The sequence below is a fragment of the Pogoniulus pusillus genome, chromosome 2 (genome assembly GCF_015220805.1).
Source record: "Pogoniulus pusillus isolate bPogPus1 chromosome 2, bPogPus1.pri, whole genome shotgun sequence".
Lineage (NCBI taxonomy): Eukaryota > Metazoa > Chordata > Aves > Piciformes > Lybiidae > Pogoniulus > Pogoniulus pusillus.
In genome coordinates, this window is record NC_087265.1 from 13,442,315 (window position 1) to 13,463,008 (window position 20,694).

The window sequence follows — 20,694 nt, forward strand, 5'->3', positions numbered from 1 at the left end:
TGAAGCTCCACAATGCAACCTCACCTGCCCTGTAGCACTTTGAATGGGGAGCTCACAGCCCAGCCTACAGACAAGCATTCCTGGCCATGATAGCCATGGGCAGCCACAGGGCAGCCTGGAGTCTGGTGTTGACAGGGGCTCCCTGAATAGCTCACTGCAATCACCTGAACCACTGTGGCTGCCAGTCTGGCCTGCAAGTGAGCAAAGTTGTGGGGGGTGGAACTACTCAATCCAGAAACTTCTCATACCATCTTCAGGGTCAGCCCACGCCAGGCAAGCACAAACCCAGAGCAAAGAAACTCAGCTGGCAATGCAGTTGCTCATCAGGTGAGAAATACAGCTGTCTCGTTTATTCCAGGGAGGTACAGTTAGCTGAAATGAGATAGATTGGTATTTTCCACGGATGAAGTACCTGTAGCCTCCTGCAGGATAGGGGAAGACCTGCAATGCTCCCTCCCTTGCCAGGAGAATTTGTTTCCCACACAATGACAGCTGAGGTGGAAAGCCCACACCAGGTGACAAAGGCAGACCACGAAATGGCCTCTGCTCAAGTGATGTGAGGTGTAAGGCTGCCCAGGCAAAGAGGGTGATGGAGGGAGGGGGATGAGATGAAGAAATGGGAGGATGGGGCAGGGCTACTCAATTAAAAAACAACAACAAAAGAATAGAACTTGTTTGTCCTTCTTCCAGCCTGCACTGTTTCAGGGCTCAAACCAAGAAAGGCATCTGAGGCATGTACTTGAATGCCTCTGGGGGCCTGCAGAGATCTAAGTGACTTAGATCTAAGTGACTTAAGTGTAACAGTCAAGCTTCAGAAAAACAGTAATAGGTGCTGCATACAGCAACTCAGTATTTTGCAGTACTAGGCCACTCTTTTCCTGCTATTTTAAGCTCATGTTATGAAGACAGAAAGGCAGCTGCAGCAGTAGCAGCAAGTCCACTTGCAAAATGACTCTGACTGCCCTAATTCTTGGCAAGAGCTCATCTTTCGTTTGTGCAACAAGCTGTACCTGGTGGAGAGCAAGAAACTGTTCTGCAGTGCCAACACCACTCCTGGAATGCTTTTCAAGCACAGCTTGGCTGCCTGCCAGGGCTTCTTGCCTTCACCAGCATTTGCTTCTCCATCGCAGCCATGTCCTCGCTGTGCCACCTCCTTGGAGGAGGCCTGAGCCCAGCCCAGACACATGTAATGCACAGACGGACCCAGCAGATGCCCAGATTTTTCCAGTGCCACGTTTCAGTCCCACGGTAAGAGTGCATTAGAAGCAGGAGTGAGAATTCTTTTCCCCCCAAGACTAATCTGCAAATGAGATCCATGCTTTACCTAAACAGCAGAGGGCATGTTTACTCCAAGACGAGCAGCTCAGCATTCTGCAAATGCTTCATGGCATTTGTTCATTGCATTAACATAAAATATTGAAGCATTTGCAGATGCTGGTAGCAGAGTCAGCGGCGTCTTCCTTGCTCCCTCACTCAACCCCCACCCCCCCACCCCCCCAGCCCAAGTGAAATATTAATGATTCTTAAGAAAAAAACGAGTTACAGTATGAAGCCGACTCTCATTTGTGGGAAAAGATCTATCAGATCTATCAATCCATTTCTGACTAGGTCAGCTACTTTGAGCCTTTTCGGGGGGGACAAGCTCACAGCATCACCAGCCTCACCCCCCTCAAGAGAAGAAACAAAATCACAAGAAAGATTTTGTGATGAAAAGAGCGAATAAGGATCCTGCTACCCATGGATAGATGCTACCAAAGGGAAAATGCAATTTCAAATGTGGGAATGGTATCTGTGAAAGGTCCCACAGCATCAGCCTTGAGCAATCTGCTGGCCTTGAGCAACCTGCTCTGGTGGGAAGGGTTGGAGCCGAATGATCCTTGAGGTCCCTTCCAACCTAGAGCATTCTATGACTCTAGTCTATGATTCTATGAGAGTGATGCTGGTGGTTGTATGTACATCCGTGCAAAGCTGAAGTCCTCTTGCCCTCATGGCTGGTATGCTTCTGTTAGCTGTGTGATGTCTCTGGAACTTCAGACACCATGTTGTAGCACTCTGCCTCCTTGCAACAGATGAAGCAGGTCGCTTTGTCCTTTTCCAAAGGATAAACCACCACACCTGTGCTGCCAGCTCAGGCTGTGTCACATCTGATGAGCCATCTTGGTCAGCCTCAGCAGTCTCTGTCCATTCAGGGCATTGGTGTTGCCTATGGAGTCCACCACAGGGAAACACAGGATGGTCTAAGGATTCTACTCATTCATACTGTGGTAACAGACCATGAAAGGCTTTCTTACCGGTATTGTGCAAGACATCACCAAAAGAGCATGCTAGATCCACTCTGGAGATGACAAACTCAAGGCAGAGGGTGAAAGCACTTTCCTAAAGAATGTGGGAATTCCTGGCCTGAGCTGAGCACTGACTTGGAGCCCATGCTGCGTCCACCAACCATTGCCTACACAACCATTTGGTCTCTGGGGCTACTAGCACAATATTCCTCCCTATGGGATGTTTCATACAGTATCACAGTATCATCAGGGTTGGAAGAGACCTCGCAGATCATCAAGTCCAACCCTTTACCACAGAGCTCAAGGCTAGACCATGGCACCAAGTGCCACATCCAATCTTGCCTTGAACAGCTCCAGAGTAGGTGCTCCTCAGCTGGTAACTTCTGCTGTGTGTCACTCCAGTTGTTAGACACACCATGGGACGACTGGAAAGGCAATGCAGAGCCAGCATCAGGCACTCAGCTAGCATCAGATGTTTAATAAAGTCTTTTCTGGGTTTTAAAAAAGTTTACAACACAGATGTGTTCCAAGTGTTCCTGAGTTGTTGTAAGTGAAAAAAGTAGATTATGAAGCTCAGCTTACCTTGGCAACAGCCCAGCTCACTAATCTAGTGATGACACTTCCACTGACCTGGGGTGGGCCTGGACTTCCTATCTCCTTTGCACAGCTAAGAAACTGGAACAAACACAGGACTCTTGGCGACAGTTGTGTGTTGGGCAGGATTACTTGCAAAGCACTGCAGGCGGAGTCGCACCTTGCAAAACACAATGTCTGGAGCCAGGGTCAGATGTGAGGTCCACCCCAAACCTGGGAAGAGCTGTGGCTGAACTTGGTGAGATTTAGTCAGGCCTTCTGACCGATGAAAGGAAATTGACTTAGACAAAACAGGTTTGACTTATGACCCTTTCAGCAATATTGAAACCCCACGAGATGTTACGACACAGAATTGTAGGACAATTAGTTGTGTCATTGTCCAGGACCCCAGACGGGTGTGGATGATACTGATTCACGAGGGCATACACATTCTTCCCAGAAGTGGAGTTGCCTGTCCCTGTGCAATTAGCTACAAGCACATGGAAAGGGAGTCTCCAATCTTATTTAAATGCAGGTTACTCTATCCCTCACGTGGCTACACATGGTCCTTAAGTGCCTGCTCCTGCACTCACATGCCTAATAGGTGAGTCTGCACCTTGCTGTTTGGTGAAACAACAGTGCAAAGCAGAAAACCCTCTAAATTCAATTTTCATCCTTAGACACTTTCTTTACATATTAATCAAAGAAAAGAAGCAATCACCAAGAGATGTGATTTCTACTCTAAAATAACCAGGGCCAGCATGTCCTTGCGTGGGCAAAACCACAATAATGGCTTTCCAGTTTCTTAAACAGTCACCAAGACTTTCAATCTCCTGCTCTGTGTTCTCTCCCATTTCTTTCCATGCTTTCTCTTGAAAGAAAGGCAAAGTGCTTCAGTAATCTACTGAGCAGACATCTGATACTTCATAAACAGCAAGCAAACCAGATCTGAAAGACCACAGTAGCTGTGGGACTTCATGGACACTATGACCAGCTTACTGGCTTCTTCAGCAATGAGTAAGCTGGAGGTAAACTGCACTGACATTTCCAGGTAATTAATATGCCTGCTTTGAATAGTCTGCTCCTATTCTAGCACTGGAGGCACGTTCTCATGCACAGTGGAAGGAAGAGGGATGTCAGGGGTGACTGTCCTGTAAGAGAAGCCAGGTGCTTGTCCTGTTATTAGCTAGCAGTAATGATAGCTACCGACTTGATGACACAGGCAGGGGCTTGTGCTCTGCTGAATGTTGATGATCAGGACACAACTCTCCTACCAGCACTTCCAGTATTTACAAAATCCATCACAAGCTGAGCCAGGTGTGAGGACGAGGTTTCCCCCTTCCTTAGGCTGTCAGTCTTGCTGTCTCCAGCTGCCCTGGGCGCTCACCAGTGGCTCTGCTGGGATGTACCACACAGAGCAAGGAACAGAAAACTAGGTGAGATGATGAGGTTCACTGCACACACAGGTTGGGGTGGAGGGGTAGCACAGATGTTTAACAATTATTTAAGACTAGGACACAAAGCCTAAAAGACAGATGAGCCCCTGAACCAGGCTGTGGTGGTGGAAGTAGTTGCCATGCCTCTGTTTTAATGAGAAAAGACTTTTAGCAAGGCCTTAATATAGATAATTTCTCATAACCTGTTTGAAGCTCATCAAAACACACATAATGAAGGCAAAGGGAGAAAACCTGTGGCTTTTAGCAGTGAATATCCCAGATCTCCACAGACTAGAATTCCCCATGTTCAAGGGCTTCATGAACATTTTATTAACTCATCTTTGCCCTGCTCCCTCTGGATGATTCTGTTACATTTGTTCCGGGTACCAACGATTCCTCCCCTTTAATATTTCTTTGCCAGACCAACGAGCTTACCACACTCACTGCAGGCTGCAAATGTACTAAACCCAGCACAAAGCAAGGGCCGTGCTGCAGCTTGCAGGACAGTGTGACCTTAGTAAGTCACCCTCACAACTGCATTCTTTCTCTCTCTCTCTCTCTCTCTCTGCCATTTTAAATATTTGCTCAGTCCCAAAGAGTTTTGCTCAGAAGTAGTCTTGAGCTTTTGAAATCATGGGGAACATTTGTGGCTCCTGGGGACTATAGTGCAGCACAGTGACACTGTCACCCCCAGTAAGTGACCTAGAACATGCAGGACAAGATTTCTGAGTGTAAATCAAGTCACATACCAGGCATCTAATTACTCCCCCAGTAGAAGAGACATACCATAGTTAAGACTTCACATTAGTGTCTTTTGGTTTAAATGGGAAGGTTTAAATCTCCTGAATTTCAAAGAGCCAGGCAAGAACAATAGATTGCACCATAGTAAAAAGCCCAAAAGAAACAGAGCCACGTGGAATAGGTGAGAAATGCCAATAGTGGAGACATTCAGTTAACCTTCCACTGACAACTTTAAGACATATGTGTTTCCACTTATCAAGCAAAGTTATAACACAAAAGTCCTCTGGAAGAAGAATGGTGATTCTCACCCAGCTCTCTGCAATACACCTGTAGCTCAGCCACCTTTCACTCCACAGGGCACTTTCCAGTGATCTAATGCTTACACAGACTTACATGCAATACCTGGCCACTTCCTTGTAACAAACCTATTTACTTCTAGTTGTCACCCGTGGTTGGCAACATGCTCTTTGAAAATGCAAACACACTCTTGACACTAATTCAGCTTTGGTGGTAATGAGTATTCAACCTCCAGGGCTTCAGCTGGGTAAGATGCTTTCCCTTAGTACACATCCCCTTCTCAAAAATGTGTTCATTTACACCAACGTAATCAAAATAAAAGAGAGCCTTTGGGTTAATAGCTGAGTTGGTGCATCTCAATAGGTGCATCTCAACACTCCTCACTCTTTTATATTTTTTTCCCCACCTTCCAAAAGGAAAATCAGTTTTCCTTTTGTGGGATGTTTATAGTGCAGCAGCCTGGATAACAGCATTCTGGAGATCTAGGACACAGATATCTCTGTTCTCCAGTCACTTGATACCTCCATAAAATCAATTCTGTCTCTCTTGGACCGTGTCCTGGCCTATTTCAGTAGGAAACTCTTTCAGCCTTGGTACCATGTATATGAATGCTTGGTGTGATTGCCATACACAGTTAAAAATGGGCCCTGCAAGATCTTAATTGAAGAGAACCAAATTTCCAACTCTTCATGATTTTAAGCTCCTTCAGGCTCTGTCAAAGAGCAGGTCTGTCACTTCACTAGAACTGGTGGCTTCACACTGGAAAGAGAATAGTGTACTGCATCGTAATTTGGGTGCCTCTATCCACATCAGCCTCGTCTGTGATGTAGCTACATTCACGCAAGCACTTTTACCATTCTCCTCCAGTACACCTTTACAGAAACACAATTCCCTACTCTGCAAGCTATAAAAAAAAGCCCAAAACAAACACACACTGCCTTTTCTGATCTTCTAGATAATTTAAACCACTCACTGTGGTGCAGCCACGTTTGCTCCAGTGATTTCTAACACAAGCACGTATTGCCAGGGCAAGGCAACAGAGAAAGCTGCAGCGTTTATCAGCAGCTGGCACACATGCATGGTTGTTCCATTAAATGGAATCTCAGGTGGGAAACAGCGACTGAGAGTGGTTAAGTGAGCCTCCAGCTCAGCAGTGGTTTGTTCCTCAGCTTCCTCCGTTTCTTTCACCACAACGGCAACCCAAACTCCAGTTCACCACTTGGCAAACCTAGAACTGGAGCTTTGTGTGACTCACATATAATTGGCACATATGTCCATGAGTGATACATCCCCTCCCCCTGCAGTTCTCCTTTCATCCAGGCACTCTGGAATGGGCACATATTCATAGGGGGAAAAAAAAAGTAATTAAGAAAAAAACATCACAAGGACAATTGTCTCTACCTCCATGCTAGTATTGGGGTCAAGGTCATCACACTCTGATTCCTCTGAGCTGTTTGTCTCCTTGTTTGGCAGCATGAAGAGGAAGAAAGAGAACAAGAGATTAGAAGAGAGATTGGTTAGACAGAGCAGAGCAGCACAGGATTTGTGAGCAGCATGGTAACAGTACAGAAAATGCTCTAAACCCCAAAGAAAACCCACACCACAAACAAGGGAAGCAAAGGCAAAGACATGCTTTTGCCAGAGAAGCAGCTGTGGTTCTGCATGTTGTTTAGGTAGTAAAAACAGCAAGGAAACAATAGGAGGAAGAACTGTGGCCACCATGCTGGAGCAATCGTTTCCCTTGGGCCCAAGTCCTTCCACAGCTGACAGAGGGGCTGCAGGGTGGCTGCGCAGTGGGTGCAGGGGGTGCCCGGGTTGCAGTGGCAGAGTTCTTCCCTTTGCACATGCCATGGCTGTTGCACTAGGCTTACAAAATGGAAAGCCTCTGCAAAGGAAAACACTTAATCATGGGCTCTCCTGGAGAGAGGTGGATCCAGAGGACATGCTCAAGTGCTTTCCTGAGTCAAGACTGGGCTTTGGTTTGTGTCAAAATCACAAGTGTTTGCTTGCCTCTGTTAGGAGGGAAAACCCCACATTAGTCCTGAGCAGGTCTCATGGTCGGTTTATAGAGGTGGATCCTCTGAATTGGAGCAGAGTAGTCAGGCACCCAGAGCAGAAGATGGAGCTTAACCCCACAGTTCTCAATCTTTTCCATACTGGGAGAGCTCAGAGAGAGAGACAGACACAGACAGACACAGACACACACACACACACACAGACACACACACGACCCTCTCCTGGCAAGACAGCGTCTCTGCCCTATCTGATAATATGGAAAGAAAAGGGTCATTGAGACCATCTCCTCAAACCATAAAACTAAAGCATCTCAAGGTTGAGAACCCCTTATCTTAAGATGTTGTGAAATCTTGGTCTAAAGAAAACTCGCTGACTTCAGCAAGGCCATTGGTTCATCCAGAGGCTTCCTCACCACTGCAGCTGCTCTGATGGAGCTACAGATTGGGCTAGGTCAGAGGTTAATAAACCACTACTACCCCAGTTTTTCTGAACAGTTATTTAACTACCTATGTAGTTGGGTTTCTACTGAAGATTACTTACTTGCATGTGGGAGGCCAGGAAAAAGAAAACAAAAAACAAAGGCTGCATTTTATCTTGCATGCAAAAATCCTGCTAAAATGGATACTACAAAAAAAAGAAAAAAGAAAAAAAAAAGATAACTAAAGTGGGAAAAAAAGAAACCAAAACAACCAAAACCAAACCAACCAAAGGAAAAAAAAAAACACCAAAAAACAAACCCAAAATCACCGCCCCCTCCCTCTCTCAGGAGAGGATGCTATAGGGGGTGAAAAGGATGGGAAGCAGGAGAGCAGCACATAGCTTCAGATGGCCTTACTCACTTTAACAGAGACTTTGTTGCCCAGAATATCCTTGGATTTACGTGGCCCATTGGCTTCATTTTTGCCACTGCTCTCCTTTTCCGCCCGCTTTCTCATGCGCAGGGTATGCCATGAACATGACTTCCTGTTGTACCAAAAAACGCAGCAATCAAATGGCAAATCATTGCAGGAGGGGAGGATTTGGAAAGGGGAGCCAGCATCCGCGTTTGTGATTACTGCAGTTCTCTAGAAGGTGAAAGCCATTGGCAAATGCCCATCTCAATCTGAGCAATGAGAGTTGAAGTTAAAACCCAAACCAAACGGTTCTGTGAAGCAGATGTTGTGCCACGCTTGCTGTTTAAATGCATGGAGCAGAAAAAACAAATGCCCATGATGGAAGCAGGGAACTAGAACTTGGTCACCTGGTTTCAGGGACTTCGTCTTGCATGGCCACAAATAGAGAATTCTTTTTGCTACAGTTAAAAAGGGAATTTGTTCCTTGGTCTTGTTAGTTAGAGGCAGTGAAAAAATGTAAATACAGGAGAACAGTCTTAAGAGATTACTCAGTAGAGCAAATTAAAAAAAAACAATTAAATTTGAGGTGTTGGTCCCTGCATGTTGCTTAGAACATGCTCCTTAGAACAGATAGCTCAACAACCAGGAGCTACACAATCAGCTTTCCGAGAGGTAAGTCATTTCCTAGAATGGCAAACTGTGCTGTGCCCCTCCAGACCAAGAATCTCCCACGTGATTTTGGCAGTCTGGTTAGAGAGAACATCACTCACCCCATGGGTTTTGACTAGCGTCACAACAGGCATTTTTTCATCCCTCATTACTGCTGCTCCTATGCCCTTACTCTTGGGGGAAAAAAAAGTAATGAAAAGATAGACCATGTCACCCTTTGTAAGAGCTATGCTGTGTCCACAACAGAAACTGCACGTCAAAGCAAGCTTAAAAGAAAGGTAAGAGAAAACAAAGACTTCTTAATATGGATTTCATTTGGTTTAAATAGTGGACAGGTTGGGGGGGAGGGGCAGGGGGGAAAGTGGGATATATTTGGGAAGGGGGCATGTTGTCCAAAGCAGAAAGCTCTTGAAACAGCAGTGTGATGAGTTGGGATCCAGGTTCAAAGCATCTGCCCACCTTTAAAGTCATGCAAATTTGATTTGCATGTTTTTAAGCCCAATGTTTGCACGTGTCACGTCTACAGTACCTTGATCTATTTTACAAAGCAAGTTTCATGTAATCCAACGACCACCTGCGGTGCCAATAAAACGCAGTATGTTAGCAAGGTAGGACTCAAAGGGTGCCCCACGCAGCCGATACTCCCCCATGAATACTGCAGCTTTTCGGGTGTACTTCAGCACCTGATGGGAGCTGTACAATAGCTCAAATTTAAAAAGCAAACCAATGCCCTCCCAGCAGCTGCCTGCCACTGACACAAGACCAAACCGGGTCACACTGACTGTTTGTGCAGCCAGGATTAGTGTCTCCACTGCAAATAGCTGGCACGAGCAGTCATATTTGAGCACAACGAAGACCAGAGCGCTCTGTGTGTGTCAGCCAGACAGTAAGTGCTGTCTGATATTTGGGTGTTTCTGGAGTAGGTCCAAATTAGATGCACAGAGCAGGGAAAATTATCCAACACTTCAAGACTGTTACGTTTGCCTTTAAGATACAGTAAGAGACAAGGATGTGGTTGATGGACTCCCTGACCTATTGGTGTCAACGCTACTGGACCAACCACATATTTTGTCTACAGTATTTGTCAGCAGAAGAAACAGTTTTATTACTTATACTAATTATTCAATATGATCTGGCAAACTAGACAGGGCTGAAGATAACACCAGCTCCAGGTTGTGTTTCTAGCCACAGAACACCTATTATTCCAACATTTTTTTGTGTTCAGGGTTGTTTTAGCTGTTTTGAGCCTGAAAACATGATTTAAGACTTTAAATCTCACTGCAGCAAGAAAGAGAGAAGTGCAATGCACGTGGTTTTCAATTTTATAACACTTTCCTGGCCATGATTCATTCAACTACGCAATTTGATGCAGAATTTGACTGCACAGCTGCCACGAAATCAGAGTCTTCACCAGGAGTCTGGTGCCATGGATGAATCTAAGGGCACGTGGTTGCGCATTGTGGTTAGAGAGGAACCTGGGAATGGCTGTGGTGGATGTGCAAGAGACATGCTAAGCAATTCCTTTGGCTTAACATGCAGTTCATAGTAGCATTCCTTACTGACAGGTAAAGTCATCATTTCTCTTAAGGGAAACTGCAGCAGAGATCAAATTATTATTTTTAGTGCCTCTGTCACAAAATCCTTCCTCATGTTCAATTCTGCAACTCAAGGTACTCATGTAAGGCAACAAAATTTATGGCATACATCATGCATTACCAGCTAGTTATTTTAGAGGTTAAAAGAAATCAACAGGTATTACTGAGAAGAGGGTTGTACCTTCTGTGTTTAATACCAAAAAACCACTTTCTTGCATTAAGTCATTTCAGACTGACAAACGTCTAAAAATCAGAGAAAGAAAAATATATATCCACACATTTGTTAAATAAGCAACACAAAAAAAAACTTATCAACAAAAAAAAAAAAAACCAAACCCAACAAACAAATCAAAACAAAAAAAAAGAAAAGGGTCAAACTAATTCTTTTACCTCATTAAAACATGCTCAGGGTGAAAATTTATTTTACATATTTAAAATAGTACATTTAAAATTAGTTACATTACAGGTACAATGATGAACATTGCGACTATCCATTGTATTGCACAACCTGACTTCATCAAGATGAGTTTTGTTTCTTTTCCTTTTTTTTTAATCTTTGTTTGGTTTTTTGTTTTTATGTTTTAAATAGTGCAAAATACTTTATACAGGAATGTACTCAGAATGGGGGTGGGGGAAAGGGAGGAGCTTGCAAACCAAAAAAAGTATCTTACAAAAGCTACAGCAAACAGAAAAATAAAACCAAATCAAACCAAACTTAAAGGAAAAGAAAACAACAGGAGGAAAAAAAAAAAAAAAAGTTACAAGCTGTACAAAGAAATTGCCATAGACAACAAAATCTCTCCTCTTTGAGAAGTGAACCTCAGTCCAACACAGGGCCTGGAATTGTTTGTGTTGCCTTTTTTTGGTGGTTGTTGTTGTTGTTTGTCTGGTTTTGCTAGATGCTGTTATAACCAATATATAGATTAGTAACTCAATACAACATAAATACGAGTCCAGTCCGAGCGTGTCCATGTTGGTGTGAAACGGTGTAACGTAAACCACGTCTTTAACCACCTATGGGTTTATTTCTCTCCAAAGGATAAACAAAACCCCACAAAATGAAAAATAAGCCAAACCCGAGCTATGCACCACGGCTGCCCAATGCTGCAGATTGACCGCTCGGCTTGTTCCAGTGGCACTGTAGATAAAAATCAGCAGGAATTCCCTACCATTTGGGTTGGTTTATTTTTATTTATTATATGTATATTTTTTTTTTTCCTCAAAAAATCCACATAGTGCTCCCAGCGAAGCCAACATGGCACTTACTTGATGCTTCCGTCGTTATTATCTGTAGTTGATTTAGTGAGGGGAGCCAAGATATTGCCAGGGATCCATCCTTCAGCGGCCGGAGAGTGGTCGTTTGCAGGCTGGTACACCAGGAACATGTTCTGCTGGTTGATAGCAAGGATCTGAACCACCTCTCCTTGATTCACACAGATCTCATCCTCCTTCAGTGCATAGTAATCTTTAATCACCACCATGGAAGAGGTCCCATTGCACCCTCCCAAATCAGTCTGTGAAAATGGACACAACAGAAAGTGGTGAGCGGGCAGTGCTGAGGAACCTGCCTGTGTTGGCAGCAATTCCACTACTTCATTTCCAGTCTAACTGCACCAGGGAAAAAAAGAGGCATAACACTTGAAGATCACATTGGTAGAAAAGGATTTTAAGGATCTGAAAGGCTGCAATAACTGGATACAAACCAGCCCTGTATTTCAAATTACGTTTCACAACTGCTAGGGGTGGTGGCTCAGCCATGTTCCCCTTGCATGGTGTTACAGAGGAGTGATCTGTGATGAGCTAAATGGGGAAAGACCAACGAAGACTGTCAGAAGCTAACTGAATACTTGCACATCCCACAATCTGAAATACAGGTCACAATGGAAAGTGGTCACCCACAACCAGCTGCAGAGTCCAAACACCACTGATGGTTACTGACTCCTGGCAGGTTTGTGTGTCGTGAACATGCAACCAGATTACAATCTTTGACTGGCACCCTGTGAGCTGTTATGTGGGAAAAGGTCTAAGCACTTCTATGCCAACAGAGCAGACCTCGTCAGGAATGGGTGGATAATGGATGACAGATGAGCACAAATATTACTGCTGCCAGTACTGCACATGGATTTTCAGTTCACCAGGTCTGCAAACGCACTGCCTCAAACACTGGGATCAGTGCTCTAGGCTCCGTTTCCCAGCTGAAGTAGCACTGGATGCCAGAATTTCACTGTTTGTTTAATCCCAAATCACACTTTACACCACTGCTTCATTATGTTGATAGCTGTTGACCTGGGTACCTGATTATCTAAGGTATTCACAGATTGTCTAAGGGTATGAGAAATGGGCTATGAGATCATGTTTTATCAGATGAGCTCAGTACCTTGCTTTGTTCATACTTGTCTCCAGACTGTGAGTGCTCGAACCCTGTGCTGCCATTGGAGGTAGATATCTTCAGGGGTGGGAGAGATGGATTACGGCTTGTAGCCTTCAAAGGCTTCTCAGACCCTACTGGAACGGAAGAATAGGGTCTGCTGTTGGGCTGAGTGCCCCTACCGGTCTGAGGCCTCAGCACTGCCGAGCTGTTTTCTTTGCGTTGGTACTCTATGGGAGACTGGAGCGCTGCAAAAGAAGACAAGAATTAGCTAGATGCTTTTAACGATGCTCCAGAGGATGCAAAGCCTGTGAAGTGATGTAATTGGAATAAACACATAAGCTGCAAACCAAACAAGAACGGGAGATGCCACCCATTGAAGCGCATGGCTGGAGAAGGGGCAAGCATTTACATTGTGCTGTGCATGAGCAGAACACTCTGCTGCTGCAAAGAACTGCTTCTATAACCAACGTGCTAGGCTAAAATATTTGTCATTGGTAACATACATAACTGCATTAATTTTCTTTGAGATTGCACAAATTAATTGTGTCCTGGGGTCAAAATAAATGGAAGCTGGAATAAGAGATGCACAGCTCATTTACAGCGAGTTTTGCTATCACCAGAAAACACAGGTCAAGACCCTAAGTCTCAGTTGCATACTCCCAAGAGAGCGTGACTACTAAATACTCTTCCAGACTTGATGCACTGCAATTGGATTCTGTTTGTGATTTCTGTATTAACTACTTTGCTGGAAATGACCAGCAAGTGAGGAAGTGTAGATGCCACAAAGACATTAATCCCAGCAGTCCAGAACTCTCCAGAAAACACTCACTAGCAACATCAAACAACTTTTTAAGTCTTAAAAAGAAGAGCCTGATTGTGAGAGTGTACATTTCATAGTCCTGGAGTGAGTTTACACTGGGAAAATGAAGGACAAAAATGCCAGATGGTAAAGAAATAAAGAATTTGTTATGTTTGGAAGAAAAAGGATCAGGGCTGGGACTCACAGTGAATGGGAAAAGAACAGATTCACTAGGCTCAGACTACCATCCCCAGAACGATGGGTTTGGTTTTCTGCATGTCATGTGGCTTTAATGGATGATTTATAGTCAGTTAATACTGTGTACATGCACCAGACTTAAACCTACTGGAATGCAGAGGGACTAGTCTAGCAAGAGGCAGACAGGGGACATAATGTCACAGCATCAGCCCAAGGAGGGAACCACAACAGAAGGAATGTCTTTCCCAACAAGCAGAAAAGGAAAGAAAATGAGAAAGACTTAGTGCCACACAGCACACTCTGCAGCACTCTTCTTTAGAGAAAGGCAGGACTGCTTCAGGGGAAAAAAAATCACTTAATGGTAAAGAACAGGAAACTGGAGGGGGAAAAATATCAACGAAGATGCAGGACGAGCATTTGCTTCAGAAGGACACAAACATAGGTCTGCAGCAGCCTGGATGATCTGAAACCTGTGCAGTGACCCTTGCTGCAGGAGCACTTTGTACTCATGCCAGCAACTACCAGTTTCACTCCCTTACCTCAGCTGCACCTGAAAACTATTTGGTTCTGGGGCAGGTCAGCCAAAGAGGAGAAGGAAGACTGGGGAGAACTTCACCAAGGACTTTAACAGTGATGATAACATTCTTCTCATATATTAAGCTACAAAATCTTTAGCAGTAAGATCTGAACAAATACTTATCAGTCTATCTCGAAATGGCCTATCCTACTCAGTGCTTTTAAAGGGTATTTAGCCTACTTGTAGCTAGTTATTCCACCATTAACTATCACATCAGTGCCTGGCTTCCAGCCTCCCATTCAGCATCTATTAGCATTCTTATGAGCTGCTGGCAAAAATCAGTCTCCACATACATGTGCATTCTCCTTCTCTCTTGAACCCCCCCCAAAAAAAAACCCAGGGTTAAAACAAGGGTAAAGATCAATGGCATTTTCCTTATCACACAATCACAGAAGGTCAGGGGCTGGAAGTGACCTCAAAAGATGATCCAGTCCAACCCCTCTGCAGAGCAGGGTCACCTACAGCAGATCACATAGGAACGCGTCCAGGCAGGTTTTGAATATCTCCAGAGAACAACCCCCCTGGGCAGCCTGTTCCAGTGTTTTGGAGGGTTGTGTTCACCCTCACAGTGAAAAAATTCCTCCTCATGTTTACATGAAACTTCCTATGCCTCAGCTTCCACCCATTGTCCCTTGTCTTGTCATTGGGCAACACCAAGAAGAACCTGGCTCCAGCCTCTTGGCACTCACCCTTCACAGATCTATAAACATTGATGAGGTCACCTCTCAGTCTCCTCTTCTCCAAGCTAAAGAGCCCCAGCTCCCTCAGTCTCTCCTTGTGACAGAGATGTTCCATTCTCTTAATCATCCTCGTGGCTCTGCACAAGACTGTGTCAAGCAGTTATGAAATAAGGATTTTTTTTTTTAGTTTGCTTCTTAAAGCAAACCAAAGGAACAGTCACTATAGCAAATAATTTGCTGCACAGTCTGCCACAGTCTAGCTCAAGCTTAGCATCTTTTGCTTTTCCAAGAAAACCTATGAGAACCTTGAATATTACAGAGTAACTGCACTAAGCTTTATGTTTCTGAACTGTGCATGTAAATGCCTTGTATGTAGCTCCATACTTTTTAAGGCTTCCCTGTTGAAGACAGAAAATCAGAGACAGCTTGGGCAAGAACTCACATGGAATATTTTGTTATTAAGTTTGCTCAGCATTGCCTCAGTGTGGATTTAATATGATTTTAAAGACAGAAAACATCTGCTTTAATGAAATGCAAAGCTAAAGAACGTATTTAAAGATTAGTCAGCCTCAATAAGATGATATCCTAAAAGCCACTTAAATTGTCTGGGACTGGACAGGCTCTACTAGGTACAGTATCATTTTCTTGGATCTTATTCATAGGTTTAAAGTAAATCTTTAAGCCTGGGTTTTAATATAACTCTATTTTTATTCTAGTTTTAGAGACACTGAAGATTATGTTCCTAAAGCATCAAATTCTTTGCTGGCCTCACAGAAGATAGGTTAAATAGGGGATAGGAAGTAGAAAAAGGAGCTCACAGAGCTCTAAGGCATCAGAGAATAGAAGTGAATACATTAACAAAGAAAAAGGTGAAGAGACATGTAGAAGAAACAGAAAATTGCTGCAGAAGTGTCTCTGGAGTTCTCAGGAGGTTTGAACCAAACCTCATTTCTGTAGCTACTTCTGCACTATTAGTGGAACTTATTTTTATTCCAATAATCCCTCATCTAAAGCCAACTGCACTGAAACAAACAGGATTTTTTTGGTACCAACTGGTCAAACTGGAGAACTTTTCCTGCTTAGCTCACCAATGTGTGTAAGGAGTTATTTTACAGAGGTTTTATGAGGCCCTTTCTATTCCAAGGCACAAAACCCCAATATCAAGCTTTGGAATGATGGGTGAAACAATTTCCTTTCCCAACTCATGTGCAGTTTTCCAACTGACAGAAACAGCTTTTGCCTGTAACCCTTTCCCAAGTAACTTCTCAAAAGCAAAACTAAGCTAGATCAAAATTTAAAGCATCTTCATGTTGAAGAAAAGGGAACCTTTGTTTTGATGTGAAGTGAAGGAGCATCTTCAGATTTTACAACTACAAAACACAACACTAAAACCAAACACTAGAAGTCCCACATCAAAAAAAGCTATCAGGTTGTGCCAAACCACAGCATTTTGATCCAAGGAAATGAGATTCATTATTGAGCATCTATTAAGCATTTAAATACAGAACACTTTTCTAATATAAGCTCAATTAAGAAAATCTGTTTTGAAATGAATAGTGCAAAACAATTTTGGAAGCATCCAAATGAATGATTCCCACTTTGCTGCTTCCAAACAAAAAAGAGACTATTTTTCTATTTTTCCTCTATTTCCCTCTCCTGGTTGCTTCTGTTTGTCACCCAAGTCATGAACAAGAACAAGCTAAAATTGTTAACTGAATTTGAGTCCTCTGCATTTTCAAGCACACACTTCTCTTGATCATGTTTGTTCCTCTGTCCAAGAGGCAGTGGGGGTTGGGCTTTTTGGGTTTGTTTTGGCTTATTTGAATTTTTAAGAATCACAACTTTAATTTGAAAGATTATTTCAAACCACCTCAAATCTGTTCCTGAAGCAAAGCTGACAGTTTGGAAAGGCCTCTGTTCATGCACAGCTCCTGTGATCCCCAGAAGAAACAAACCCAGATGCTTTCTTGCCCTCTCTCCTCTATTTTGATGAAAGTGGCTGCTGCCCCCACAGAGCCTGGACTTGTAAGAGGGTGGATATCGAGGCAGCCTTCATGTCACCTCATGTCCTCAGCTTGTAGCCCATGGTAATATAGAATAGGAGGAGATAATACATAGATACAATGGGAGGCTGGCTTCAACATGGCCTTAGGAAGGGGTTATATTTCAAATCTGCCAGTAGAATGTAAAGCACCAGGCAATACAGCCCTGTAAACCTCAGCACTTTCAAAGGACCTGGCACAAAAGCATTACCAAAGGCACATCACTGACAGAAGGACTTGAGACTCGACCTTGAACATGACTGATACATGTGCGTGGTAATGGCACAGGGACCCATCACCTATTTAAGCAAAGAGCTGGTACGATGCCAACACCAGTCCATAAGGTACTGCTATTAGAGCCAGGCCAAAATCAACTGTGGTCTTGAATGCAAAATGGGACCCCAGCAGCTTTTCAGGGTGGGCTGCTCTGCAGTTTAGATGAAGCTTCTCACATTCTTCACCTTCCCACCAGGCAGACCTGGTCTCTTCCCAAAGACCAGCTGTCAGCCCATGGCTTGGATGGCAACACTCTGTGCTGGGTTGGGAACTGGCTGGAGGGCCGGACCCAGAGAGTGGTGGTGAATGGTGCCACATCCAGCTGGCAGCTGTCACTAGTGGTGTCCCTCAGGGATCTGTGCTGGGCTCCATCCTCTTTGACATCTTCATAGATGATCTGGATGAGGGCATTGAGTCAGTCATCAGCAAGTTTGCAGATGACACTAAGCTGGGGGCAGATGTGGCTGGGTTGGAGGGCAGAAGGGCTCTGCAGCGGGACCTTGACCGCCTGGACAGATGGGCAGAGTCCAGTGGGATGGCATTCAATAGCTCCAAGTGCAGGGTGCTGCACTTTGGCCACAACAACCCCATGCAGAGATACAGGCTGGGGTCGGAGTGGCTGGAGAGCAGCCAGACAGAGAGGGATCTGGGGGTGCTGATTGATACCCGCCTGAATGTGACCCAGCAGTGTGCCCAGGTGGCCAAGAGAGCCAGTGGCATCCTGGTCTGCATCAGGAATGGTGTGGTCAGCAGGAGCAGGGAGGTCATTCTGCCCCTGTACTCTGCACTGGTTAGACCACACCTTGAGTACTGTGTTCAGTTCTGGGCCCCCCAGTTTAGGAGGGACATTGAGATGCTTCAGCGTGTCCAGAGAAGGGTGACGAGGCTGGGGAGAGGCCTTGAGCACAGCCCTACGAGGAGAGGCTGAGGGAGCTGGGATTGGTTAGCCTGGAGAAGAGGAGGCTCAGGGGTGACCTTATTGCTGTCTACAACTACCTGAGGGGTGGTTGTGGCCAGGAGGAGGTTGCTCTCTTCTCTCAGGTGGCCAGCACCAGAACAAGAGGACACAGCCTCAGGCTGTGCCAGGGGAGATTTAGGCTGGAGGTGAGGAGAAAGTTCTTCACTGAGAGAGTCATTGGACACTGGAATGGGCTGCCCGGGGAGGTGGTGGAGTCGCCGTCCCTGGGGCTGTTCAAGGCAAGATTGGACGTGGCACTTGGTGCCATGGTCTGGCCTTGAGCTCTGTGGTAAAGGGTTGGACTTGATGATCTGTGAGGTCTCTTCCAATCCTAATAATACTGTGATACTGTGATACCATTTGTGTATTACAAGGTCTCTCACAGATTCTGTGGCTAACACTTGAGCCAATGCTTAACATCAGGCAGACTAGGCTCTAGCTTTCTCTTTGGAACCTTCCTTACGAAAAGAGTTTGTGCTAGTTTGAAACTAGCTAGAATGTTTTGGTGAGAAGAATTCGATTACAGGCTGTGAAAGGAAAACAATGGTGATGTCTACTTTGCTCATAGGCTTGCTGAGGTGCATAAGAACAAAAGGCAGAACATAGGTTAACCAGTTTTGCTTCTGCTGCTGGTGAGCTCTGAGCTGCATCTCTCTCTCTCCTAACCACACCCTCCATTTCTTTAAATAATCTACTTTGCTTCCTAACTCCCCTGGACGACCCTCCAATCTTCCTTGGGACTGGGGTAAGGTTGAGAGAGGCAGGGGGAAGGTGAAGGGGCGGTTGGAAGCCCCTCCTGGGGACTCAGGTTTCTGGGAGGGGAGTTGTGTTTCTGTATTACATTTTACCTTGCACATTTCTGTCTATAACTGTATATACTGTAAATATCTGCTTGTATATTGAGCTAAGCTGTAAATATAAGCTTCATTCAATTTCCAGAGCTGGCTGAGTCTAGTCTGGGTGACTTCAAAAAGTGTGGGGGGGCAGGGAACACCCAAACCATCACATTTTTTTTTCCTCACAGAGGAAACAAAGCCCCAAAGATCCTAAATCCCATTTAGTGTCCCAGTTTGGAAAACAGAGCAAACACCATGTACATACCATTTAGGAAATCTCTTTGTGTGTCCAAGACCTGGTTGATGTCCTGTACCCAAGCTTGCTGAATTTCTGGATTAGCTGCCTGTAAAATTACTCTCTCTGATGTTTCCCGGCTCATTAGAGCAAACTTGCAGGGATCATTGTCCACGTTTTCTTCAATGATAAGGTAGTTCATCTGAAACAAGCCACAGTAAGCATGTGTTACACGGAGCATGAGTTAACATTATGCAAGAAACAGAACAAAAATTGCTGTGAAAGCTTCCTGAAAATAATTGTGTCCAATGTCAGATGATAAACAGAAGAATTTGCCTCAACTAGATTTAGCAGATAAATCTGAAGCTAAAATATGATGCTTAATAAAGCTCTGACAGATGTACCAGACATTTGTCTGCCTTGACTCAAATTGCAACTTCTATTTTAAGGCAATGTAGACCTGACTGATGTGCTAAAAAATTATCATAATCCATAAATAGAGTTAAAATGTTCTTATTAAGACATTAATGAAGTCTATCGTTCCTCCAGTTTAAATGTTTACATTTCTCATTCTCCATGGGAAAGAGAGTCTCAGTCATCAGAGTGTTATAAAAATGGAACAGACTGTGCATGGGGATATACTGAAAAGGAAAAAAAAAGAGCAGTTCTCCCCTGATGCTCCAACAGATCTGGTTTTTAGCAGATCACAGGTATCTGTATGCCACCACTTCACCTGCCTGTAGTCACAATATTCTTCCTGGAAATCTCAAGGATGGCAATTTCAGCTGCTGTCGTGCCCGTGTGAGGCTCCCATCTAACTGTACCCATAACTTCAGCTTTTCCTGAGCTACTTATATCTATGTGCTAGTGTGAAACTAACTAGAATGTTTTGGTGAGAAGAATTAGATCACAGGCTGGGAAAGAGAAACAATGGTGATGTCTACTTCACTCATAGGCTTGCTGAGATGTACAAGAGCAAGAATCCAAACACAGATAAGGGAGTCACTCTTTGTCCGGGCTGTGGGCTGTATTTCTCTTTAACCTCACTCTCCACCTCTCTGATTAATCCACCTGCTTCCTAACTCCCCTGGCCGACCCTCCAATTTTCCTTGGGGTGCAAGGCAACGTCTGGGGTACGGTAGGGGAGTGGGAGAAGGTGGAAGGGTGGTTGGGAGCCCTTCCTGGGGACTCAGGTTTCTGGGAGGGCTGTTGTGTTTCGGTATTACCTTTCAGCTTGTATATTTCTGTATATAACTGTATATGCTGTAAATATCTGCTAG

General features: G+C 44.5%; 1 protein-coding gene across 17 annotated transcripts in view; it reads right to left on the bottom strand.

The window, feature by feature from the left end:
* Window positions 1–20,694, bottom strand: part of KALRN (kalirin RhoGEF kinase) — a 651,147-nt gene that overhangs the window by 20,519 nt on the left and 609,934 nt on the right. For 12 of the 17 annotated variants that reach the window (XM_064156794.1, XM_064156788.1, XM_064156780.1 and 9 more), the window contains 5 exons: window positions 19,445–19,616; window positions 12,820–13,058; window positions 11,709–11,956; window positions 8,185–8,308; window positions 6,731–6,790 (listed from right to left, as the gene is read on the bottom strand). In XM_064156794.1, coding sequence (XP_064012864.1) covers window positions 6,731–6,790; window positions 8,185–8,308; window positions 11,709–11,956; window positions 12,820–13,058; window positions 19,445–19,616 — 843 coding nt within the window. The other 5 variants (XM_064156835.1, XM_064156843.1, XM_064156859.1 and 2 more) reach the window with 5 other exon arrangements.